The following is a 26,863-nucleotide window of genomic DNA, read 5'->3' as shown; positions in this document are numbered from 1 at the left end:
TTAAATAACTTTTCATGCACTTCATTGTGTTTGGTGTACCTTGTCATTAAGTATCTGTTCAAATATTAACATATTTTATTTTTTAAAAGTATTTATTTTTTAGTTGTAGTTGTCAATACCTCTATTTTTTATTTTTATGTGGTGCTGAGGATGTAACCCAGGGCCTCAAATGCGCTAGGCGAGTGCTCTACCGCTGAGCTACAACCCACCCCCAGACATATTTTAAATTAATATCTATCCCCTTAAAAAAAGCATGCTAAGATTTTCATTGGGAATTTGTTGAGTTTTTTAACTCACAAACATAATATATCTGTTTTTAAAATATCTAATTTCTTTCAGTAATTTTATTTTGTAGTTTTTAGTGTGCAGCTTTTACATCTTTTGTCAAATTTATTCCTAAGTATTTTGTAATTTTTATTCTATTAAGATCATGTTGATATTTTAAGTTCCAGTTCCTAAATATCTATTGCTAGTATATAGAAATTCAGTTGATTTCTTTCCTATATTGACCTTGCATTTTAAAGCCTTGCAAAGAACCTATGAGTCCTGGTAACTTTCTGTAGAATTCATCAACTTTCTAAATAGATAATTGTATTGTCCATTAATAAATTCAGTTTACTTCTTTATTTCCAATCTGGATGCATTTCTTTTTCATGCTTTACTGCACTGGTTATAAAATCTATGTGTGGCAGGTATCATATATAATCTTTTACTCCAAGCAATAACCAATTATTATCATCATCCCTATTTTACAAGTAAAGAGGTTCAAAATGAACTGTTCAACCTTTCTTCCAAGGTCTCCTGGTTCAGAAGTAGTTGTCATTGGTCTCAAACCACAATTCTGAGAACCCAAGGCTTCCTTTTAGCACGCATTTTCTATTTTGTATTTCTAGAATCTTTTAGCGTCTGGTTTCTAGTGGGTGTTTCATGAATAAGTAACATGAAAATCTTATGCTAAAGATAGAATTATTATTTCTACACAAGCACCTGAAACTCCTCTCCTTAGGAGAGGCACATCCGAGTCTGTTTTTAGGCTTGCACGAAGAATAGTCATTCCAAGTTTATTAAATTCTGTTTCGCTCTTTTGCACTGGACGCCACGAATTTTTAACCTTTTCGTCAGAGAAATGCCTCATTTTTTGAGAATGCTGGATACCGGAGTCCGCCTTCCACAGGTCCCAGTAAGGCGAGAACCCGTGTTTCCCGGTGCTCAAGACTTTCAAATTTGGGGCTCCAGGCGGGAATACTGAAGCTGTCGGCTAGCGAGTCATGGGGATCCCATAGGACCTCTTAGCTTCTTCCACTCCTTCTCCACCCGTCCCTACCTACTCTTCTCGGGTCTTGGGTGGAAAACGCTGCGTCCTAAGAGAATCACCACACAGCAACCTCCCCAATAGCCCCCAAGAGGCAAAAGACAAACGGAGAAGTAAGCTGTTTCAGCGTGAAAGACTAGAGCGGTGGAAACGCCTCACGTACGTGTTGACGTCACGCCGACGCCTGGCCGCACCGGTCCCGCCCACAGCGCGGCGGTGCGGTTTCCGGCGGGAGCCTGGACCACCGGGCGGAAGGGAAGCTGTTGCCGGTGATACCTGAGCTGCCCTTTGCGGTGGTACCCGCCAAAATGCCTCACTTAGAGAATATGGTCCTTTGTCGCGAGTCCCAAGTCTCCACCTTGCAGTCCCTGTTTGGAGAGGTATTGTGGTGAAACTGTTGAATAACTCCTTAGGCAAAACATTTCCCTGGTCTTGCCACTCGTTCCTGTTTTTTGGCGGAGTGAGGGATGGCGGGGTGCGGAGTGGGGGTGGGGTGGGGAATGGTGTTTCGGGGGTTATTGACGGTCTCGAATGTTGCGATAGGAGGTGTTGTAGATATGTCTTGCACTTTCACCCGAAGTATCTTGTCATTAATCCCTGTCAGAGAATACTGCAGAGGGAGGGTCGGCCTGTGTTAAAGGAGGTTGGCCAGTAAATGTTCTTTTTTACACATGCCATGCTTTTTAGATGATGTTAGCTGGAAGTAGCTACTAGAAGTTGCGTGTGATCTTACCCCAGCAGAACAGAACCTTGTATGACAGATGAGTTTGCAGAATACTATTGAAATATATTTTCACAGGTTTAAGTGAAGTAACGCTAGAGGAGAGGTGGTTTTTCTGGATGAACACAGCTAAAGAGTCCTTTCCATAGGCAGGAGGTAGCATTAACCAATTAACAACTTAATCTGTTTTTTATTGTTTTCTGTGTGCCTTTTGCTTCAAACTCACTAATTAGGCTTAGAATTAATCAGACTTGGACCTTATCTGTGAAGAGAGTCAATAAAAGTAACCATATTTTAGTTTGCTTTTTAAAATATACTTTGATCCACCTAGAAATGTTGGATGCCAGAAGAGGCCTGTGAAGTGTTAGTGGAAAAGTCCCACCCTCTATCTAAAGGGGCACTGTTAATTAGGGAAGTGAGAGGTCAACAGCTACATTCTTAGGCAGTTTTCTAGTTATAATGCTTTCATTTGTACTTATCCATGTTATTACTGAAACATTTTTTGCTGATTCCTTCTCTGGATATGATAAAACCCAGATCACTGCAACCAAGAGTGCTTCCCCTGAAAAATAATATTGGCAAATAGTGATTAGTAGTATTGATTTAGTAATGGATTATAGAAAGGGTTTTGATTTTTGCTGTTAACAGATCATGTTTAACCATTACTTTTCTGCAAGGTACTGTTCACGTGAGAAATCCAAAGAACTGCTGTAACAAAGAACTACAACAACAACAACAACAATCAGTTTATGTTTCTTAACAGAATTCATTTATTGATTCAGTTAAATATTTACTGAGCCAAGCACTATGCCAGATTCTGGCTTATTACAGTTATTAGGCAGGTTTATAAAGGTGAAATGTTAAGTAACCATGTAAAAGTTTGCTATAATTCTGGATAATAATAGAAAAAGATGTTAAAAGGTGGGATTTTACTAGGCATTTAATAGTGGATGTAGACAAGTGTGGTAGGATTCCAGAAAATGAGATTTAGTGTAGCTTGGGGAAAACTCCTAAAGCATGGTCTTAAGCTTCTTTTTAAAGGTGATATATATTATTTGGATAGCGGAGGTGCTCAGTAATATTCATTTAATTTTTGAGCCAGTTAACTTAAGAGATTATTACAAACAAACTTAAGGATTCATATATTTAGAAATGCATTTTGTAACTTTTAAGTCTGAGTTTAGCACTTAATCTGCTTTTATCGTAGGTATATGCCATATAGAAAGTGCTTTTTTTTTTTTTTTGGTATAAATCTGAGTTCTTAAATTGTCTTGTAAAAGGTAATGTTTAACTTAGTGATTAGAATGTAATAAGTGTTTGCAACTAGTAGTCATATCATCTACTAGATAGAAATGATCAAGATTCAACTTTCTTATGAAAGTTGCATCATCCAATTTTCTTGTAATTATTTTTAAAATATATATCTACCCACTAGACTATAAAAACTTTTAAAGTAGATGTTGCATTTTACTGATGCTTGCAATTTTCAATGTGTTATGGTTTTCAGCATTTGGTAATTATCTCATAAATGTTCATTGAATGAATGAAGTATGTTTGTAGTATTGATTAGACCAATAAAGTGGCCTTTGATCATTTTTATTTTTTGTAGGCTGCTGACTTAATGTACTGTAGGAGGATCTTGCAATTTAATTAATTTTTTTTTTTTTTTGAAGTGCTGGGGATCAAATCCAGGGCCTTACACATGTTATGCAAGTGCTTACCACCTACTCCCCTAGTCCCAAAATGTATTTTGAAATATATACTATACAGATTTTATGAATGTTTGACTAGATGAAATGTATACACTCATGCTAGAGTCAGTGAGTATGCATAACTCAGAAGTATTCTATATGTTTTCCTAAGAATGATAACTTTTGAAATGTATTCCAACCCAGTGGTTATCTATGCTTCTTTTCAAACATTAAAACGTACAGTGAAGTTGCAGCTTGCAAGGGCATTAGATTGCTTAAAAGGATTAAGATTAAAATGGAGCACAGACAAAATTATCCTTGTAATAGTCCCTTAAGCCTCTTAGAAAGTTGAGAATACCAGAATGTATATTGTAAACTTGTACAATAACAAAAGCATAAGCATATAATGTATAGCATATAAGAAAATATGCCAAATATAATTTTACAAATAATTTTATAACAGAAGAAATACTGAGAGTTGAATTTAAGTTTAAAATGAGAGGATGAATCTACTGTATGTTCACTATTAAAGTAATTTGGACTGAGTATTTTACTATGCCACATAAAACTTTTTCATAAATTGATAAATGTTCACTTTCTGTGTATGTGTAGGCTAATGTTTGTCTTTTCTTCCCTAGAGACATCATTTCAGCTTTCCATCCATTTTTATTTATGGACATACTGCCAGTGGAAAGACCTATGTAACGCAAAATTTGTTGAAAACATTAGAGGTAAGAATAACCCTAAAGTCGATGTTGATTTTTTACTTATAGACTCCTAAAAATAGAAGGGATCTGAGAGATTATTTAGTCCAGTTTACCTTTCTCTGAAGGAATGTCTTCTGCATAAAACATTTCTGTCCAAGTTTTGTTTGAATACCTTCGATTAGTGTAAACTTCAAAATTCCTTAATTTCTAGATAAGTTGAATCTTGACATTAGAAAGTTATCTTTAAGTTGATACAGATTTTCTTCTCTCTTTCTTTGGCTGATATTGGGGAAATACAGACATATCAGTAAGTTCTTTTACAAATATTAAAATCTGCTTCTTTCATACTATAATGGTTAAGACCTTGGGGTTTAGAATCTGGCAGACTTGTGTTGCTCATGTGAACTCACCACTTAGTGCCTTCCCTATCTGCAAACTAGGAAAAATTATGACAACCTTTGGGATTATTATGAGAACTAAATGTTAATACATGAAAAATGCTTGCCACAGTAGTTAGTGTATAGTAAAACTGGTAAAGGGTAGCTGCTATTATTTATGAGTATTGCCACACCCTCTTTCATATCCTAAGCTGGGGATGGGCAGTACTTATCTAATGGACATAGCTATGTTTCACAGCAACTATATATACAAAAACATGTGGCCAGCCCTCAGGCTTTGGTTTGCTAACCTCAATCCTACTCTACCTCTGAGGATGCAGCCTCAATGCTCTAAATTCTGTGGTAATATTTACCCACCTCAGCTGTGATTTTTGTGTTGTTTTTTCTTGGCTTTAGACCGAGTTTCTTGAGCTCATTCCCAAGCACCAAACAGTGCTTGGCACATTTCAGCTTGTGGTCTTTAGCCTTTGACCCAAAGATCTTCTGTGCATTTTTAAAACACAACTGTTGGGCTCCATACTCAACTTGCCAACTTTAGAATCCAAGTGTACAAGGTCCTGACTGAGACATTTGCATTTAACAACCTGTGTATGAAGTGTCCAGAAAATACATGTTGAATAAAAAGCTTGAAAGTCAAATAAGGAAGTTTCATATTTAAGATGTATTTCATTTTTTTAATTGTCAATGGACCTTTATTTTATTTATTTATATGTGGTGCTGAGAATCAAACCCAATGCCTCACACATTCTAAGCAAGTGCTCTACAACAGCCACAACCCCAGCCCTGAATTCCATTTTTTAACACTGTAATTTTTGCTCCTACTTAATCAGTTTAATCTCTTTTGATTCTCACTGCTTCAGGAATAGGTACAGAAGTATGTACTTAGAATAGGTTGCTATGAAAGGTCTTAGAAAGCACAAATGCAGTTAAGCAAGAAACCTAAATTAGAGACATTGTAACTCTTATACATAAGGGAATGAGCTTGAAAGGGGTTAGCAAATGTTGATACAACTGCCCAAGATAAATATTAAGTAGCCTTTTACACAGAGAGGAAAAAAGCCTCCTTATTGGTAATGAGGTTTAAAGAACGTCACTAAACATAGTTATAGCTTTCATTCTTTGTGCCAAATGCCACAAATTACCTTCCTCTGAATGATCAGTATTGCTTTTGTGATTTCATTTTAAGAACAGATTATATTTCCTTATTACTTGTGGAATTACCTCATTTTGATAGTTTAAACATACATCAAGTTCTTATAATTCTCATTGGAAGATTATTTTGGCTTCTAACTCTTAAAATTCTTTTTTTAACCTGAGTTCTTTCATCATGAAAAATATTTTCTTTAAATTATAAATATGAAATTCCCTCTAAGGAGTTTACCATTCAAATGTACTTGAGTTTCTTTATAAGAATTGTTCAGAGGAGGGGCTGGGGTTGTAGCTCAGTGGTAAGGTGCCTAGCAATGTGAGGCACTAGTTTTGATCTCAGCAGCATAAAAAAAAAAAATAAAGTTAAAAAAATAATTGTTTAGAAAAAAACTACAAGTTTGCTTTGAATCCTTGTAGAAAACAAATGGCAAGCTCAAAAGAAAAAATCAAAGTGAGTTTAATGAAGACACTGTTTTCTAAAAGTTAAGAGTTTTTAAGGGAGCCAAGAGGAATAGTGACGCACCAGGGCCTTTACTACCCCTAGACTTGAAGGGACTCTAGATAGGACCTGTTATAAGAATCCAGCAAGAATTGTAGCCTTAGAAAGAAGATGGGCTGCCCAATTGGAATTTGCTTTTTGATAGAAGAATGTAGCCAGACTGGGTCGCTGGATGTGGGGAGGAGGTTCACGGGAATAAGAGTAGCTCCTGCTACTCTTCTTCAGTCTCCTGATGCTTTTTCCCATTGGTTTCTCTAAACAGCTAGAAAATAAAAGAATCTGGGAGATTTAGCCTATAGTGGTTAGGTTCCTGGGGCACAGGGAAACTTGGAGAATGGTAGTGCATAGATTTAGAAAGGGAGCCAGATGTGGTGGCTCACGCCTGCAATCCCAGCAGCTTGAGAGGCTGAGATAGGAGGATTGCTGGTTCAAAGCCAGCCTCAGTAACAGTGAGGCACTAAACAACTTAGTGAGACCTTGTCTTTGAATAAAACAAAATAGGGCTGGAGATGTGGCTCAGTGGTTGAGTTGTCCCTAAGTTCAATCCCTGCTACCCCTCCCCCCCCCAATAGAAAGACAAACGTATATTGCATTTATATTTTCTATTTATACTTTTTGGTTTTCCTTTTCAGCTCCCGCATGTCTTTGTGAATTGTGTCGAATGCTTTACCTTGAGGCTACTTTTGGAAAAGATTTTAAACAAGTTGAGTCATCTTAGTTCTTCAGAGGAGGGATGTTCTACTGAAATAACCTGTGAAACATTTAATGACTTTGTTCGCTTGTTTAAACAAGTAACCAAAGCTGAAAGTCTCAAGGATCAAACTGTATACATTGTAAGTAATTTGATTATGTCATCTCTTATGTGAAAACTGTTTATTAGATCAGTTCCCCAATAGCTACTATACAAGGTGCTTTGGAGATACAAAAATGTTGGTACTATTCTTTATCTAAAAGGAACTTTGTTTATCAGAAGAATTAAAATTAATATTCACATATGACTGACTGCATGCAGAATGTATTAAGTGATAATCACTGCCTAGTACTGACTAAATCCCTCTGGTATGCTTCTTGAGGTGGTAGCATTTCAAGCACTAATAGAATAATTAGGGTAATTTAGGAAGAAACTAAAGAAGAAAAATTTCAGATGGAGGGAATTGTGTAGCCAAAGGCATGGAATGGATTCCAGGGAATGCCACATAGTCTAGTTGTAGTGTGTTACAAAGCTTGAAAAGAGAAAGTGAAGTCTAGAATGATAGGTGGCATCAAATAATGAAGGGTCTTGAAAACTATACAAAAGCACTTTATTTCATTTCTTAGGCAGTGAAAAGGCAAGAGTGAAGGTTTTAAGAGTAACAAATATGGCTTAGGAAGATTACTCTGAACATGTGTTAAATATGAATTGGAGAAGGATGAAAAATTTGAATGCTAGAAGAATGGTTTTGAGGCTATTAAGACTATGGATATGAGAGGAAATTTGGGCCTATGCTAGAGTTGAAAAATGAAATAAATGGAAAAAGACAGAAAAGGTTAGACTTGTCACTTGTGTATGGGTTAGGTTTGGGGTGAAAAGCAAATTGTTTGATTTTAAGGTGATCTAAGTTTGAATTGTCATTATGTCAATGTGAAAATGACCAACAGACAATTGAAAATATGTACAGTAGTCCCCCATCTGTGGTGTATGTATACATTCCCAAAACCCCACTTTCAATAAAGCTTTTCTTGGTCTCATACAAATTGCCAGCATAAATACTTTTGCACTTTTGAATAATCGCTAAGTAAAATAAGAATGGTTTTGAACACAAGTATTTTGACATTAATCAGTCTAATAACTGAGATAGCTATTAAATGACTAGCAGGTGGAGGTAATGTGGATCCACTTGCTAAAAGGATGATTCACATCCCTGCTAGGATAGTGGGGCAGCGGAGAAATTTCATCAGCTAGTTAGAATGGCATGCCATTTAAAACTTATGAATTATTTCTGGAATTTTCCATTTAATAATTTTGGACTATGGTTGATCATGAGTAACTGAAACCATGGAAAGCAAGTCTACAGATAAGGTAGACTATTGTAATGTGTTTTACATTAGTGAATTTTTCAAAATACTCTTTTTTTTTAACCTTTATTTTTTATTTACTTCTTTATTTTTGTGTGGTGCTGAGGATTGAACCCAGTGCTTCACATGTGCTATCCAGCACTCTACCACTAAGCTATAACCCCAGCCCACCCCTCTAATCTTTTTAAGAGGAATAATTATCACTGGATTTGGAATTAAATTTTAATATCATAACAACTAAATTATAAATTCACAGAAGGGACCAAATTTTAAGCATCCTTGCATCTCCTAAAATATATAGAATATTTTTATATATTTTCTTCTACATTTTAGTTTTGTTCATTTATATATTCAGCAAAATATTGAGGACTCTATTACTAGGGACACTATTCTAGTTATTAGAGATAGAACAGACCTTATTTTTCCCTCTTCTAGTTGAGAAAAATAACAAACAAGTTAACATACAGTATGTCAGGTATAATGCATTCATGACATTGAAGAAGAGAACCAAGGGAGATAGGGGACAGTACAATAGTTGTCTTCCTAAATAGGGGACATCTTACTGAGATTATGATACCTGAGTAAAATGTAAAAGAAGTTTGAAGCAAGCCATGAACAAACATTTGTAAAAAGAGTATTCTAGGGAAAGAGATTAAATGAAAGTGCAAAGGAAATTGGGGCATGCCAAGGATGCCTTTGTGGTTGGAATACTGTAAATAGGGTGGGGAGAGGTGGTATTGAGAATCAACTGAAGCGTGCAAAGGTAAAGGCAAGCATGCTAGTGTTGTGGATTGAATTGTTTTCTCCCAAAATTCGTATGTTGAACTTTGAGTGCCTGTTACTTTAGAACATGATCTTATTTGAAAATAAGGTAATTGCCATTCTACTCTGTTAAATGAAGTCACACTGGAGAAGGATAGGCCTCTCATCTAATATGATTTGCAAAAGGAGGAAATTTGGAGATGGACACACATAGGCAGTATGCCATGTAAAGATAGGAGTTGTGCTGCCACAAGTCAAAGAACTACCAGCAATTAGAAGAGAAGTCTGAAATAGATCTCTCTGCAGCACCTTCAGAGGGAATAAGGTGCTTTCAATACTTCTATTTTAGACAGTAAGTGTAGGCTTCAGCCACCTATTTGTGGTGCTTTATTGTAAGGGTCCGGCGAAAAGTCGGAGGAAGAGACCACCAAGAGACTGACTCATGCAATTGCAGAAGGGGATTTATTGAGGATCCAATTCAGCGTGCTGAGGCTCCAGGCTCACTCAAGAAGGGAGAGCAGCCCAGAGCCCAGAGCAGAGGTTAAGCAGTGCTTAAGTACACTTTTTGGGGAGGGCAGAGGCTTTGCATACATCAGGACAAATCATCATGAGGCGCGGGAAAATCAAACAACAATTCTTAAACTTGATTAGTACATTCATTGGCGGGAACAGGTCGGGCGGGGGTGATTGGTCACTCCTAAGCGGGGTACACATTCAAACTGATTGGTTCGGGCCCTGTATGCCTATGTGACAAGCTGCACAGGGTCTTGAATGCTTACATGACAAGCTACACAGGGTCCTAGGCTATAAATCAACTAAATGGCCAGTAGGGCATTGTCTTAACTGCCTCAGGAATCTAACCCAGGCTTTGCAGTTTAGAAGCAGGTTTACAATGCCTGGTCCTTTACATTTTAACTCAGGCTTTGCAGCTTAGAAACTTTACCCTTTCATTATTATGGTAGCCTTTGATTATGATGTAATAAGAAATATATATTTGGTATTCTTTCCATTTCCTGACATACTCCTAAAATCCTTGGCATCTCAAAGTGATATGTTTTTTTGTTTTAATTTTTGTTTTTTAACTCATGAGTTGTCTGGTGGCTGTGGGCTCCTCAATAACCTCATGATGAAGACTGGTTATTAGGGAAATTAATCATGTAGGTTGGAACTTTCAGGCCCACAACCTGACCTATTGGGAGGGAGGAAGGACTAGAGATTGACTAATTCACTGGTGACCTATCGTTTTTGTTTTTGTTTTTTTAATTTTTGTAGTTGTGGGTAGACAGCATGTCTTTATTAAATTATTTGTTTATTTTCATGTGGTGCTAAGGATCGAACCCAGTGCCTCTCATGCTAGGCAAGCACTCTGCCACTGAGCTGTAGACCCAGCCCCTGGCCTATTGTTTAATCACTTGTACATACATAATGAAGCCTCCGTAAAAATCCCCCAAAGTAAGGAGTTCAGAAAGCTTTCAGGTTGCTGAATACTTAGAGGTACTGGAAGGTTGGTGTACCTGAAAAAGGCATGGAAGTGCTGTTCCCCTCTCCCATACTTTGTGCTATGGAACCTTCAAATAGGCTATTCTTGAGTGGTATCCCTTTTAATAAACAGGTAGATATCTAAAAAAATGTTTCCCTGCATTTTGTGAGGTGTTCAAGCAAATTATCAAACTCAAGGGTGCGGGGAACCCTCCCTTAACTTGTGGAATCTGATTCTAACTCCAGGTAGATAGTGTCAGAATTGAATCCAATTGTAGGATACCCAGTTGATGTCCACAGAGAACTGAAAATTGTTTGGTGTGTGAAAAACCCACACATTTGGAAGTTTTATGAGAGTGAAGAAAGTTATTTATTTATTTATTTACCCCTCAGACAGCCCTGGGAAATTAATAGAACTTGCTTCGAGACTTTTGTAATATTCTAGGCAAAACGTTGTGTTGACTAGGACCTGTTAGTAGCAGTGCAGGTGGTTAAAAATGGTCTGGATGGATATGAAAGGTGGGTTGACAGAATTTCCTGATGTATCAATGAAGGGAGAGGGGGAGAAAAAAAAGAAAGAAGTCAAAGATGACTCAAAAGTATTTGAGTTGTCAGGCACAGTGGTGCACACCTGTAATCTCAGTGACTCAGGAGGCTAAGGCAGGAGGCTCACAAGCTCAAAGTCAGCATCAGCAATTTAGCAAGGTCCTAAGCAACTTAGCAAGATCCTCTCTCAAAATACAAAAGGGCTAGGAATGTGGCTCAATGGTTAAGCATCACTGGGTTCAATCCTGGTATTAAAAAAAGTACTTGAGCACCTAAAAAGCTGGCGTAATCATTATCTGAATTAATACTACAATAGGTGTGCATTGCTAGGAAGGAAGGAGTGATCAGGAATTTGATGTGGACTATTAAGTCCAAGTGGAAGATATTGTAGTTGCACATGTGAATCTGGAGTTCAAGAGAGGTCCAATGTGGGGAAATTATTTAGAAGCAGTGAACATGTAAATTGTATATAAATCTTTGAGACTGGATTAGATTAGCAAGAGAGGCTGAATTTGGAAAGAAATGAGTCCAATGACTGAGACTAGGGGATGAGGAAAAACAAACAAGGACACTGAGAGGAAATCAGCAATGCAAAGACAACTTGGGAGTGTGGTGTCTTGGAAGTCTTGCTGGGTTGTCCCTTTCATGGTTTTTCATCTAGAGAGAGTAGTTTTCTGTTGGGGCTTTTTGGTCTATACCTAATGGTCTTTGTGTATTGCTGGCTTCTTTAACTCCACATCTGGGATATGTGAAGCAAAATGACCAGGTGATGCAAACATTGAAGTCATTCTTCTGCGCCCAAGGTCCCTAGCCATTCTGCCTTCTGCTTTCCACTTTTCAGAGCTTTGTTTTATTTATAATATTCAGCGTTCTTGGCTTTATGTAGCAGAAGGATTGGGAAAAAGCTCATCTTTTATATCTTCTCAAAAGAGCATAGTGAAGAATATAATGATTACTAGTGCAGCTTGCAGCCTTTCTGTTGGTTTATGCTAAGATGACAATAGTTTAAACCACCATTGTTTTTTGCACCATTAGTGCAAATGTTAACATGGTGAAAAAGGCAAAAAATATTTTAGTATTATGACAGTAGTTTCATAAGGTAAGGAACTAAGAATCCAGTGTATCCATAGAGGGTCAGCTATTCAAAACATAGAAGTTGTCTTAGAGAAATGGTAATCAAAAACTGTAATTCTTAAGGAACAAAGAGGAATGATACCAGAATACGTGGCTGACCCCAAAAAAATAGAATTTCAAAAACGAGTGACTTTATTAAGGAAGGAGAGTCAATGATTTAGAAATAACCACGAGGAATAAGTTATGGGCCTGACTTATTTTTTAGACCATTTTTTAGACCTAGTAGATCAAAGTACTTTTCAGTAAGTTAGTTGTTAGCTGCCCAGGGATAGAAAGATGTACAGGTGTTTAATATAGAATATTTTTTTAGAGTAACCTTATAGATTACTAAGCTGTCCAAAATATGAATGTAAGCTTCAGTACTGAGGAAGTAATATAGAAAAGTTGCTAAGAATTTTTTTCTAGTCAGTAAACTAGCTTACAAATCAAGAATCTAGTAGAATGATTTTGTGTAAATTATGAAGGAAAATATTTGGATCTAAGTTATATTTTTACTTCTGAATATATTAGTTATTTGATAATGGCTTTTGAAAAAGGACTATTAATTAGAATATCAAAAATATTAAGTATACTGGTTAATTATTGTCAAATCAGAAGAACTATTTACTGGTTAAGCTTTGTGTTTTTCATTAAAATAAGCATAAAGATTGACCAATTTATTTGAATTAATTTGTGTTCTTCATTTATTTAAATGGAGATTAATGGAAATTTTTCATTATGGGAATGTATGGTGGAGAAACTGTATCTTTATAGCAATAAATGATTTTAGCTTTATCTTATCCAAACAAATTAGGAATAAAACATTTTTTAACTTTATTTTATGTATTTATTATTATTATTTTTAATGTGCTGAGGATTGAACCCAGTTCGTAACATGTGCTAGGCAAGCACTGTACCACTGAGCTATAATACCAGCCCAGAAATAAAACATTTTAAGTATGATCATTTTCACACATTGTTTCAATCTGTCTATTAAATAAAATAGATATAAACAACTTGGATTATTTGGGGAAACTTGTATTTCCTGCATCTTAATCTTATTCCTAATTTTATGATTATAATTTGCAATAAGGTTTATTAATGAAATGTAAATGTTTAGGAAATAAAAATAGGTTTCTTTGGAGAAAGAATGATTTTAGTTCTGGACAGAAAATGCGCAAGGTGTTCCTAGGACTTTTTACCATTCTAGAAATCTAGGAACTATCAATGACTATTAGGGTCATTTAAAGAAAGACACAAAAGCCAATTTGAAAGGGAGCTTGCTGGCAAAAAATTGGACAAAAATATAATGAATTAATGGGTGGAAATATTTAAGTATCTTAAACTATAAACTCATAGTGACACTAAACAAATACATATAAAGCACAAAAGTCCAACTCATTGGTTACATTGGGAGTTTAACTTAGTGGGGCACTATAGTAGACCTAATAATGGTCCCTGGAGGTATCAACTCCTAATCTCAGGACCCTGTAAATGCTATCTTATTTTGAAAAAGTATCTTTTTTCACATGCAATTGAGTGAAGGGTCTTGAGATGGACAGATGTACCTAGATTATCTGGGAAGGCCTAGAATACAATCATAAGTCTAGGAATAAAGCAAAAGTAGACAGTTAACTACACAGAGGATACTTTGAAGACAAATAATCCAAATGTAATAAAATATAGCGTGTGGACCTTTTTGGGTCTTGAATCAAACAAGCTAACAGTAAAATGTTTATGGGACAAGTGGGGAAATTTCTTCAATGTATGTTGATACTGTGGTTATGTTTTCATAAAGAGTCCTTATTTTAAAGCTGCATGCTGACATTTATGGATAGAATGATACAGTATCTGGGATTTGTTTTAAATAATACAGCAAGGGAAGTTTAAAGGGGGGTATAGAAGAAACAAAATTGAAGTTAGGTACAATCAAGAGAATAGTGTGATGAACCATCACCCAGTTTGAATAATTATTAGCCTTTGGCCAAACTTGTATAATCTGTACGCATCCTGTTGTCCCCTGTATGGTATCATGATACTTATAAATGCCTCATTGTATATCTCTAAAAGATAAATGCTTCTGAAAAGTCACAGTAGCATTATCATAACACTGGACAAAATTTAATCTTTTTTTAACATGATCCGTTATCTAGTTAGGTAAAGAGGAACTTTTGTACCATGCTATTACAAAGTTCAAGCAAGAGAAGTTTTGTTTGATGAAATTCAGAGCTATTTCTGTTTTTCATGGGTCATAGAGTTGTGTAATTTTTGGTTCATGGTAGGTATTTATCTTTTATCAAGTGTAATGAAAAATGCACATGGTTGTATTATATATCTAAGAAAATGCCCTCAGAGCGCCTTATACCATTATCTTTTTTTGGTATTAAATAATTTTAATGTAGCTATAATTAATTTTCTATTTAGATATTAAAATGTGATACAAGTCTATTTTAAGAATGTAAATAACATTTTAAAAGTTAATTCATAATTGGTTTTTGACAGTGCTTTTTTTTTTTTTTTTTTGAGGTTCTAGATAAAGCAGAATATCTAAGAGATATGGAAGCAAATCTTTTGCCAGGATTTCTTAGGTTACAAGAATTGGTAAGTAATGTGTGAGAGTATTTTCCCTTACAGTACATCAACAGATGTTTTCCTCAGTTGATAGATTATGTTGTCACTTTTTTTTTCACTTTGCTGTGTCATAGGTGAGAATTGGTCTCTTAGTATCAATATCAATGTTGATATTGAATTGATAACATTTACTCTTCAGTTATTTTAGGTTTTTATTTCTAATTATAAATTAATCATTCTGTTAAAGAATTTTAGGTGTTTGCTAGAGTACATGACAAGGGGGAAGACTGAACTCTTCAAGAATTTTATGTTTTTCTTTTTATTTAGTAATCTAAAAGAGAAGGAAATGGCTATTCTGGGTCATCTGAATGGCTATCTTATGGCCACTCCATGTCAGAACTCAGCTTTGTATTTCTGTTTACTGTTGTGTATTACTATTTTGTCATGGCCCAATGAGAAGAGACGGGTGGATTTAATATGGATGATTGTCAGATGAATGATAGTACTATGGAGAAGGCAGGGTTTGGAGTCTTTGAATAAAGAAAGTTGGTGAGAAAATTTATTCTTCACTAATATCAGTGAATATAGGAATGCTCAATTCAAAAGAGTTATAGCTTTTTTCTGTTTAGGTTCATATTCATAAAGGAAGCAAAGAGCTAGTTTGAACCAAACTGTACCATTCATTATTTTTAGTTAATATAAATTTTGTTGATTTTGTAGTTCATATTTAATAATACATTTATTTTGGTTTTATAATTTTCTAAGTGCTTTGAGCATAAGTAGTTTATACCTACCTAGTTTTATATATTAAAGTACTAAGCAATATTATAATAAAAATTAAGTGAATACTTGGAGATAAATGTTAGAGCATATTCCTTTTTTCAAAGTATATCAAAAAACTATTATAAATTTAAGAGTCCTTCTTGGTGTCACTGAAGTCATTGTGTTCCTAAGGTAGACTCTCAAAAGTTCTCATTTAGTCAGAGTAGAGGGAGGGAAAATTTAGAGAGGACAGGAGAGAAGTGTAGCTGCTGGCAGGAGAGAAGTATAACTTCCAGGGTCTATCAGGAAGTTAATGCCACAGAAATCTATTCTTTCCCAGTTGTCCCCGCCTTCCTTTCCTTTTGTTTGGTTTTTATATGGGAGGGTTATTATTGTTGCCAGGATTTTCTTTTTTTTGCATAACCTCCTCCACTCTTTCCCACTGCTTTATTCTAAGACTCCCCATCAGATACCCAGAGGGCATGTTTGTCCCCTTGCCCTTTCAGTGTAGATTGACATCTTTTCCTCCACATCCCTGGTGATGGTGATCATATGTCCCTTCACATTAGTTAGGCCTTCCACTGTTTTAGTTTTAATTATTGAAACTGTTCAAATAAAATTAAAAGTTTACAGTAATCTTAACTCTACCAGAACAGAGAATTAAGCTTTTGACATTTCTAAAACATGCTTGATTTTTAAAAGTGTATTTCATTTAAGAGAACTCTAATGAAAGCATTTTTATTATTTATCTGAGGAAAACTAAATTTAAGAGTATACCATAGTAAATCTCAACATCATGTACATTCACATAACACTAATTAAAAAAAAAAAAAAAAGTAAATAGAAGAAAGATTACCAGCAGAGTAGAAGAAGGGAACAGAGAGGAGGAGGAGGGGAGGGAAAAGGTAAATACTGGGTACTGAACTAGAACAAATTATATTCCATGCTTTTATAATTACGTCAAAATGATTCCTATTTTATGTACAACTAAAAAGAACTCATACAAATCATTATATACTGAAAGTACTTTGAGAAGAACAGTTGAGAACATCACTAATTTAAAATTTAAGATCTTTTCAGACTTGAAAAATTTTCTTTTTTTTTTTTTTTTTTTTACCCTGTACTGGGGGTTGAGCCCAGGGATACCCTATCACTGACGTATATCCCCAGCCCTTTTTGAAGTTATTTATTTTGATACAGAATCTAAGTTGCCCAGGCTGACCTAAAACTTTCAGTCCTCCTGCCTCAGCCTCCCAAATACCTGGAATTATAGGCATGCACCACTGCATCCAGCTTCTCTTGTATTTCTAACTGATTTTATAGAATACTTTTGCATGTGCTTTGTAATCAGGATTGTGGTTAGAACATACTTTCCTAACTAGAGAAATAATTTCAGAGATTCTTAAAAATTGATGAGTTTATAAAACAAAAAGTGTACTCTTTTCCTCTCTTTTATAAAGAAGATATATTTTCAATGGAATTATTCATTTATTGAACTCAGCTATCTTTGTTAACCAATAGAATGCTTTTCTAAGTAGTGAAAATTGGTATATAAGACGCATACGAGTAGCTGGGCACAGTGGCACTTTCCTATAATCCCAGCAGCTTGGGAGGCTGAGGCAGGAGGATTGAGAGTATAAAGCGCAGCCTCAGCAGTTTAGCAAGGCATTAAGCAACCCAGTGAGAGTCTGTCTCTAAGTAAAATATAAAATTTTTAAAAAGAAAGAAACACACAAGTAAGGAATCAATAACTAGTAAAACACCACAACAGTATGGTGTGATTTATCTATGAGATTAGACCCTAAGAATACTTGCAGACAAAAACAGCTAACATTTGCTTTGTTGGCCTAGAAGATATCTAAAAGAATATGGGGAAAATTTAAATTATGTGGAAAATGAAGAAGTGTGTACAGATAAATTCTAGCTAGTATATAACAGACATTTGTGGCCACTCTGTAGAAGGATAACAGACACATTGAGCTTTTTCTTTTCATGTTACTTTTGTATACTAATTGTAATTTGTAAGTATACAATTAGCATGGGTTATTTTAGATGCTAAGATTCATCATTACTTGTATAGCCTTTGAGAAAAACCTTAAGTTTTCCTAGTTTTATGAATTAAATAGAATGGCATATCTGCTCTTCTTCAATTCCATATTTCTTTTTCTTTGAGTTACTCTGGCTATTTTAATGAGAAGTGCTGGGTTTTGCCTTATTTGTTTATGGATTAAAAACTTGTGGTTTTTAAAAAATTGTCATGAAAGGTTTGTCTTAGTTTTTCAAGTGACAGTGCTTCTTAATTTCTATGAAATGAGTCCTGTGTGACTGTCCTAGCATTCATGTGTAACTTGAAATGTTGATTAACCTACAAATTTTATGGAAATTCCAAGTAATTTTGTCTGAAAATATGTAAATGGTTGAGCTCCTTGATTAGGTTTTTCTAAACATGGTTTATTAATATGCAGATAATTTGTTATATGTTAGAGCTTTGCTATATTTATTTGAAGAAAAATCCAAATGGAATTACCTCTCTGATTAACATTTTTAAATTCAAAGTTATTTTATTTCTCTTTCTTTTACAGACGGACAGAAATGTGACTGTTATCTTTCTCAGTGAAATTATTTGGGAAAAGTTTCGTCCAGATACTGGATGCTTTGAGCCATTTGTCTTGTATTTCCCTGATTATAGCATAGGTAAATTTTAAAACATTGTTTTGAATAATGATATTCAGGAAAATGTTTTGTTTGACATATTCAGTTATAATCTTCAGATTGGAATAGTTTGATGTCTTAAACTTAAGCTGCCAGTCTCAAATAAAATTCTTACATTTTATTTCTGCACTTACATTAAGTTTTATTCTGAAGCTGTGAGGGACTGTTCTTGTATAATTATTATTTTTGAATGAGTAGCTTTCCTATAGTTGTGCTAATGGTATATTTTCATCATTTTTTTGGTGCTTTAAGATGTCTATATATTGTGATTATAACATACACACAAATAGGAATCAGTTTGGTACAGCATATTAAATTGTATTGGAATCTAAATTTGTCATGTACCTTGTGTTCAGTACACATATAGAATATATCTTGATTATATAAATCTCATTTTGCATTACTGTGATACCATACCAGTTGCTAGCCCTGTGTTTCTACTTTCTTGGGGGTAATATGTAATCTTCAATTTTATAGGTCTTGATGATATTTGTCTTTAGAAGAAAACAATGACTTTTTGTGCTGGATATCTTTGCAGCTTAATATTGGGCTATCATGATGCAAAAGTGGTACTTACAGTTCAGAGGTTATAACTGTGAAGTATAATGTGGTTAGCAGTTATGAGAAAAAAGCATTCTATGACCTTGGCCTCATTAACACTGTCCCTCTAAACTAATCAGCTGTAAACGTTCATTATTAAGATCAACACTTTTTTGCCTGTTGTCATAAGAATGGCAGCCAGATAACACCTCCTGCTTTAGCTTATTAATTAAAAAATAATTTTTAAAGGAACCCAAAATAGATGGAGTCCTTATTCATGAAAATCACAAAATAAGGAAAAGAGAAAATGGATAAATCAAAATATTTCATTTAAACTTTTCTTTTTAACTATGTTATAACTGTTTGTAGTTAATTTTTTTCATGTCCTATTTTAAGTATTGAAAAGTTGCTTAGAATTTAAGTGAATTACTAAAAATGTTGACTTTCTACATCTTAGTGAAGTTAAAGTCTGATGTAATTAATTTTAGACTTGGGTTAAGAATTTTAAGCTACAAAGCAGCATAGATACAGTTTGAGGACAAAATTAAATATAGTGATCTTTTTAATTTTGTTGAGAATAGGATAATATTTTGAAAGTATATAGTAATGGATCCACGTTAAATTTGATTATTACCTTTTACATCTCAAGTCTTGTTTAAAGCATAGGCATGATAATCAGATAAAAAGTAACAAAGAATAAAACATTAATTGATAAACCAAATTATGATTAAATTAGTTGGAACCAGGGCAAAGAGATGAAATTAGTGGTTAATATCATCCAATAATGCTAACTTGATTCCTGTGTCATCTTTAGGAATGTGGTGTCTAATGTTAAGGCCATTTCTCAGCATTTATGGCTAGTGACTCAATTTAGAAGTCTTATTTTTTGATCTTTTATCAAATGCAAACTATGTCTTTTGGGAATGTGTTTTGCTTCAGATAGATTATAGTGCTTTGATGAGGTTTTGGTTATTGTGTCAGTCAGGATAGGTATTATGTTCAGGTAACAATCTAAAAATTTTAATGACTTCTTATTTCCCACCTTTGTGCTAATGCTGTCTTACATTTTACTCCTACCTTTATTATAAACTTCATATTATTGTTTAAATGTCAGTGAAATAAAAAAGTCAGAAAAGAAAATACCTTTTATTCATCTGCTTGGAGCTTTTTGTGCTTCTCAAATCTATGAATGTAGTTTCCTCCAACTGAGGAAAAGTTGTAGCCACTTTTCTTGGTAGTCCCCTGCTGACTTTTCTGTTTTTTGGCGATTGCATTATATTTAAGTTAGGTCATTTGCTATTTTCCCACTGAAAGTCCTTTTTTATGTATTTAAATTTGAAATCTTCTTTTCTCTCTGTTTTACTAGGTAAAGCTTTTGTTTCTACATCTGTAAATTCACTGTTTTTTTCCTGTGAGTATGTAACCTGAAGTTAATCTCATCCAATGGGATTTTTCATTATAGATTTTATCGTGCTTTTGTTTTCCTTTATATCCTTGAGTTTGTGAGCATATTTTAAATAGTTGTTTCAGAGTTCTTGTCTATTAATCTCATTTTTTTCTTCATTTTGTGTTTGTTTCTGCTAATTTTTTCTCCATTTTGCTTATCCCTTATGCTTTTTTGTGTAGCTATTAGTTTTTATTTTATTATAGGCAGTGTTTTTTGTTGTGCATTGGGTTTTCCTCATGATAAGCGTTTATAATTATTTAAAAATATATTTGACCATTTTGAGGCAATTTTTAAACTTTTTTGGATAAGGGATCTGGAATAGCTTTTATTTCAGGGTTAATTTTATTTCCACTTCTAAGACATCATCCTTCTGGAATCTCTACTAAATGCTCTATTTATTCAGCATGGTCCCTGTATTCTGACTGGTAGTAACAGGAATAGTTCACAGCCCTGTGTGAGCAGTGGAATTGTTTGACTTATAATTTTCCAGTAATTGTTTTTTCCCAGAACTTGTTCTTGTTTAGCATTATGGGGTTTTACTCTAGGCATACACAAATCAATATTCAGCAAAGACTTGAGGAGAACTGCTTTGCATATTTCTGTTGCTCTTTTTCTGTTAACTTCTTCCTCTTAGGTACTTTGCCCTGCAAATTCAGTCCTTAAGTCCGTCACCACAGCCTCTGTATCCTCAATGAAGTTTGTGAGTTCCTTTTGTGACTTTCCTTATACCACAGTGTTAAAATGACCCTTGGTTAGAAAGACTGGACAATGGTATGACTCAACTCATTTCTTTCTATTTTCAGATATCACAGTCTTTTAGTGTCTGTTCGGTGTTTTAAAATATTCTTTTTCTGTATTGGGTCCAGCTTTTTTTTTTTTTTTAATCACAGGAGAATATTTCTGGATCCTCTTATTCACAATTGGAAGCTAAAGTTTCTCTTTAAGTTAAGAATAGATTTTCTTTGTGTGTTAGACAATATTTTGAAAGTGAAATTTTAAGATACCAGGAGAAAAATCAAAGCTTTTCTTCTCCTTTATTTACTATTTGGTGATGCAGTTTTCAGCGTTCTGATAGAAATATTTTTTTTCCCTTCATGACTTTGAATAGTCCTAAACTATTAGATCTGACACAACTTGCTAAATGTAAACTTGTACTCTAAAATTTCATCTGTAGTCTGTAACTAAGCAGCTAAACTACTTTTACAACAATGCATTTAGGGTTCTGATTCTTAGGAGACGTTCATTGGGATTGACATTGACTAGTGGTAATACCTAAATTAATTTTCTTATGGGATATTGAAGATTACCTAAATTGGGTATCTAGACAGAGATGTTTACAGGGCACTCAGGAATGTAGTCTGAGCTTTTAAAGTTCATCTGTCTGACCATCTACTTTTTCTTCTTTTTCTCTTTCTTCCATCCATCCAGTTATTTGGCATCTTTTATATCTATTTTTATTTCTAAGTTTTAAGGTACCTTTTAGAAATTTTAAGTGTAACAGATAATTTCCCATGCATAATTTAAAAAATTATATTTAAAGTTTGCTATCAGAGGGAAAGTACCTAAGATCCAAAGTCAAATTTTGACATTTTGTGAAAAAATTTTCAGGGTTTTGATAGGAAAATGCAAATCCAATAAGTCTTCCATTTAGTATAATATTCGAAGTATAATATTTTAAGCGTGAAACTAGGCTTTGAAAGTGTTTTTTTGGTCAACTATCCTAGGAGAGTTTTTATCTGAAGTTATTGCAAAAGACCTTTACATTCTGGAACTGGTTTTAAAGTACTAGTCATAGTCAGAGTTCTTAACCGAGAGGACTAAGGAGACCATTGCACCAAGAAGCAGACAACATTACAATAAGGAATGAATGAATAATTGATTCATGCACCATAACTGGAAAGTTTTGGGTAATAGGTAATTATTTCTCTTTATTTTAATTGTCCTATAACATGATAGTTTCAGCAAAATAAAATATAAGTTTAGGACCATAAACATATAATTTATATATAGAACTTGAGATAAAAGAGAAGTAGAACAAAGATACCAAATTTGTAGGAAGAAAACACTTGGTAAAAGGGGAAATGACAAAATAAGGATTGGCATCAGACAATGATAATCATAAAAACATTTATGAATTCTTTTCATTTTATAACAAATGAAGAGCATAGTGTAGTGTGGTCATAATTTGTGTATTACCCCTTCTTTTTTTTTTCCTAGTTGATTTACTTAGTAGGCAGAATAATAAGCTAGAATCCATATTATTATTCACCCTTTATTGATTTTGCCAACAAGAAATTCTTGAGATTTTTTTATGTCATTGTTTCACATTTGTCTTAAGTAGTATTTAATAATTCTTTTTAGAACATCAAAGTTGATAGCACAACTAAAGTTTCCAAAAATTCAAGTTTAAATATACATATTTATATTTCTATAAAAAGACCAATAATAGCAGTATGTTATGCATCAATAGCAGCAACAGCTTTTCCAGGTTCTACAGTCATCTGAACAAAATTATAGAGACATCCAGCACATTCCATTAAAAAAAGGGGAGGGGGAGTAAAAAAATAAAACAAAACCCGAGAAAACAGTGATTCAATTTTGACACTAATTACCAGGAATCAGGCTAAGGGTCTCACAAGACTGCACCCACTTTAAATGCCTATTGAGTCTCAAATTTCTACTTGTACTTCTGAAAACTGGATGTAAATTGAGGATTCTCATGATCCCCTTCTCGAGTTCAGTAATTTGCCAGAATGACTCACAAAACTTAGGAAAACATTTTATTTACTTTTACTATTATCCATTTGTTATGAAGGATATTATAAAGGACACAAATGAATAGCCAGATGAAGAGGTAAGGTCTGGAAGGTTCCAAGCACAGGAACTTCTCTCCCTGTGGAGTTAGGATGTACTATCCTTTCGGCTCTCTGAAAGGGGTTTTGATGGATGCTCCATTATATAGTCATGGTTAATTAAATCATTGGCCATTGGTGATGAACTCAATCTCCAGACTTTATCTTTACCCTGGAGGCCAAGGGGTGGAGCCCTTGGCAGCAAGTCTAATTCTGATGCTGTCTGGGGGCCCACTAGTGTGAACTTGTGAATTAATAAGGTGCTCCTGTCGCCTGTCATTCAGGAAACCCCAAGGATTTTAGACCAAGAACTGGGTACATGTGTGTGTTTGTATCACAATATATGTATGTCACATTTGGGATTATATTTATTCACAAAACCGTACTTTTCAATTCTAATCTTGTAACAGTTTTATTATTCCTTAATTATTGCTGAGACTGAGGGGTTTTCTTTCTTTTTTTTTTTTTAACCTTTATGAAATGCTAGAAGATCTGATTAGGTGCTGTCTTAATCATTCTAAGTTAATTTATGTTCTGTGAACAGGGCACCTTCAAAAGATCTTATCCCATGATCGTCCTCCAGAATATTCACCTGATTTTTATGCTGCCTACATTAATATTCTTCTTGGAGTTTTCTATACTGTTTGTCGGGATTTGAAAGAGCTTAGACATCTGGTGAGTGAGCATATTACTTTTAAAAAAAATACATATGTTTTAATCTTTTTCCATATAGAAATAGTGTAAGTTATGCTGAAAGCTGAAAATGTATTCTGGAAATTTGGTCATGGCTTTTTGAGGCTGATGTGTGAGGTTAGTACACACTGTGACCAGATTAGAAAACTTACACATTCATCATTACTTAGAAAAGTGACATTTTTTTTTTTCTTCATTTTCTTTCTTCCTCTTTTCTCTAATTGCAAAAAATGTAGGAGTCCATTAAAATAAATATGAAGGATATCAGGAAGTTGTTAAAACTTAAGCAGTTTTACATTTTTTTTCAAGAGAGAGAATTTTTTTTTTGAGGATGGACACAACACAATGCCTTTATTTTATTTTATTTTTTTAATGTGGTGCTGAGAATCGAACCTAGGTCACACACATGCTAGGCGAGCGCTCTACTGCTGAGCCACAATCCCAGCCCTTAGATTTCTTTATTACTTTTTTGAAATGCATTTTTTTCCGGATTTTATGTGTATGGCTATTGGCCTATAATGTAGATAGATGTGAGGATAGTAAGAAACCTTAATTACAGGTATTTCATTAACTACCAACCTTGAGTTAGTAATTTTTATATAAACGATTCTTTTAATATTTTTGAAAATTTAGAAGTTATTTTTGTAATCCAGAAGCGGTCTGGAAAAGTATAATGTTTGATTTTTTCTTTGACTCTCTTACTTTAATTGTAGAATTGTGTTTATTTTCTCTCTTTGTTTTTTGGTTCTCTCTTTATCTTTCTGTTTTTTTTTTTTTTATTTTGTGTGTGTGTATGTGTATCTTTTTCTTTTAAATTAATTAACTTATTTATTTACTTTTTATTTTGTCTTTTTTTTTTTTTTCCTGTTTCCCTCTTAGAAACTTTCAATTAACGCTTAAGATCTTATTCTCCAGTTAACAAAAGTCAGTAATATATCTAAGGCTGGACAACAATTACTTTCAAAGTAAAGATTTTATCCTTCTTGGGATATTTTCTTTGCTTTTCCTTTCTTTGCTGTGAAAGGTAGTACTTAAATATTTATTTAAATAGTATTTTTTAATATGTGTTGGAATGTGTGTTTGAGACAGAACATAGAAAAAGATGACTATTTAAAATTATATTCACATTTAGATTTCAGGTGTCTTCACATTTGCTTGTATATTTCAGGCATTTTCTCAGTTGAGATTAAAAAAAAAAATAGCTATTCTAGTTCAATCTTAGCACTAACAAACACAACCTTCCAGAAGTAAGATGCCTTTTGGGACCTCTGGCACCCAGTGGAAATGACAGACAATAGAAGGAATTTACAGAGAGGAGACAGGGAAAGTGAAAGATTCCTGGAGTCAGGGGCAGATACTCCTCCTTTGTCTTTCCTGGTGAATAACTTGCAGTTAACACTCCTTTGTATTTGACTTTTGTAGGATTCTGTGCTATCAGCCACTTTAAAATAGATTATAAAGTATAAGGAAAATTCAAAATATTTTTAGGAAAAGAATGTAAAGGGAGAAAATACATATATTTAGGTGTGGTATTTTTTTAAAAGTCCTTTGGGATTCACTGAAGAGTACTTTTACATATAGATTTACTTATACTTTTACTTATAGGTTAGAGTGTGTTTTAACATATTCATAAGCTTGAAATATAGTTTAAGTCTTTATAATATAATATTAAAAACATAAAAAAAATCTTTTGAGCATTGGAGGGAAAATTGCGTATTTGTTTTCATCAGCTTTTTTGCCACTGTGACCAAAAGACCTGACAAGAACAATTTTAGAAGTGGAAAAATTTATTTGGTGCTTACAGTTTCAGAGATCTCAGTCCATAGATCTTCAGCGCCATCGCTCTGATTCCTCGGTGAGACAGAACATTATGGCAGAAGTGTGTGCAGGAAAGTAGCTCAGCATTGTACCAGGAAGCAGATAGAGAAAGACTGCAGACCAGAGACACATTATATGCCCCAGAGGCTTGCGTCCAATGACTGCCTCCTCCAGCTACACCCTACCTGCCTATAGTTGCCATCCAGTTGATCCCTATTAGTGGTATAACTGATTAGGTTAATACTAATCATTTCACTTCTAAACTTTCTTGCCTAGGGGCTTGGGATGTGGCTCAAGCGGTAGCTCGCTCGCCTGGCTTGCGAGCGGCCCGGATTTGATCCTCAGCACCACATACAAACAAAGATGTTGTGTCCGCCGAAAACTAAAAAATAAATATTAAAAATTCTCTCTCTCTCTCTTTAAAAATAAATAAATAAATAAATAAACTTTCTTGCCTGTCTCACCTCAAATCTAAACAATGACATTATTTTTTTCTTCTTTTTTACATATGTAGAACATAGGAGAATAAAGGCATTTATTTTCCTGTTTCCCTTTAATTGCATAATATTATTTCAAAGTACATAAGTGGCATATAGCTTGATTGTATATTCATAAATCACCTGCAAAAGATTCTTTTCAGTCATCTTTTTGTGTGTGTGCTTTTAAATTTGTTTTAGAAATTGTTTTTTCTTCTAGTATTTTTAGAGGCTAGGTCTGTAGATAGTACAGAACAGGAGAAAATAAAGTACTACTTTGAATACATTTTGATTTATCTTCTCTAACAATACTCAATATAGTCCTAAAAATAGTTAGAATTTTTAGAAAGTTCAATCAAAGAATTTGTTTTTATACTCTTATAAATACCAAACACTATATAATGAATTTACTTACCTTTAGTTTTGCCTAATTTTTTAAACATCTATTACACATTTAAATCTTTTTATTTTCCTCCGAAATATCAAAGTTCTTAGAAATTACTCAGAGATGAATGAATGACTTAGCTTAACATCCTTTTAAAATACAATGCCAGGTTTCT

At 34.0% G+C, this 26,863-nt stretch overlaps 1 protein-coding gene across 2 annotated transcripts in view; it reads left to right on the top strand.

The window, feature by feature from the left end:
• Positions 1 to 1,517: 1,517 nt before the first annotated feature.
• The window catches only part of ORC5 (origin recognition complex subunit 5), a 67,557-nt gene continuing 42,211 nt past the window's right edge, over positions 1,518 to 26,863 (top strand). The window contains exons 1-7 of one of the 2 annotated variants that reach the window (XM_081285696.1): positions 1,518 to 1,692; positions 4,363 to 4,455; positions 7,110 to 7,310; positions 14,959 to 15,033; positions 18,348 to 18,459; positions 20,384 to 20,428; positions 23,861 to 23,991. In XM_081285696.1, the coding sequence (XP_081141822.1) occupies positions 1,621 to 1,692; positions 4,363 to 4,455; positions 7,110 to 7,310; positions 14,959 to 15,033; positions 18,348 to 18,459; positions 20,384 to 20,428; positions 23,861 to 23,991 (729 nt within the window). In that variant the 5' untranslated portion in view covers positions 1,518 to 1,620. The remainder of the gene's footprint in view (positions 1,693 to 4,362; positions 4,456 to 7,109; positions 7,311 to 14,958; positions 15,034 to 18,347; positions 18,460 to 20,383; positions 20,429 to 23,860; positions 23,992 to 26,863) is intronic. The other variant, XM_081285697.1, reaches the window with a different exon arrangement.

This window comes from Spermophilus citellus (assembly GCF_964194105.1).
Source record: "Spermophilus citellus genome assembly, chromosome: 3".
Taxonomy (NCBI): Eukaryota; Metazoa; Chordata; class Mammalia; order Rodentia; family Sciuridae; genus Spermophilus; species Spermophilus citellus.
The sequence above is the reverse complement of the archived record's forward strand: the minus strand, read 5'-3'. Positions and strand labels throughout refer to the sequence as shown.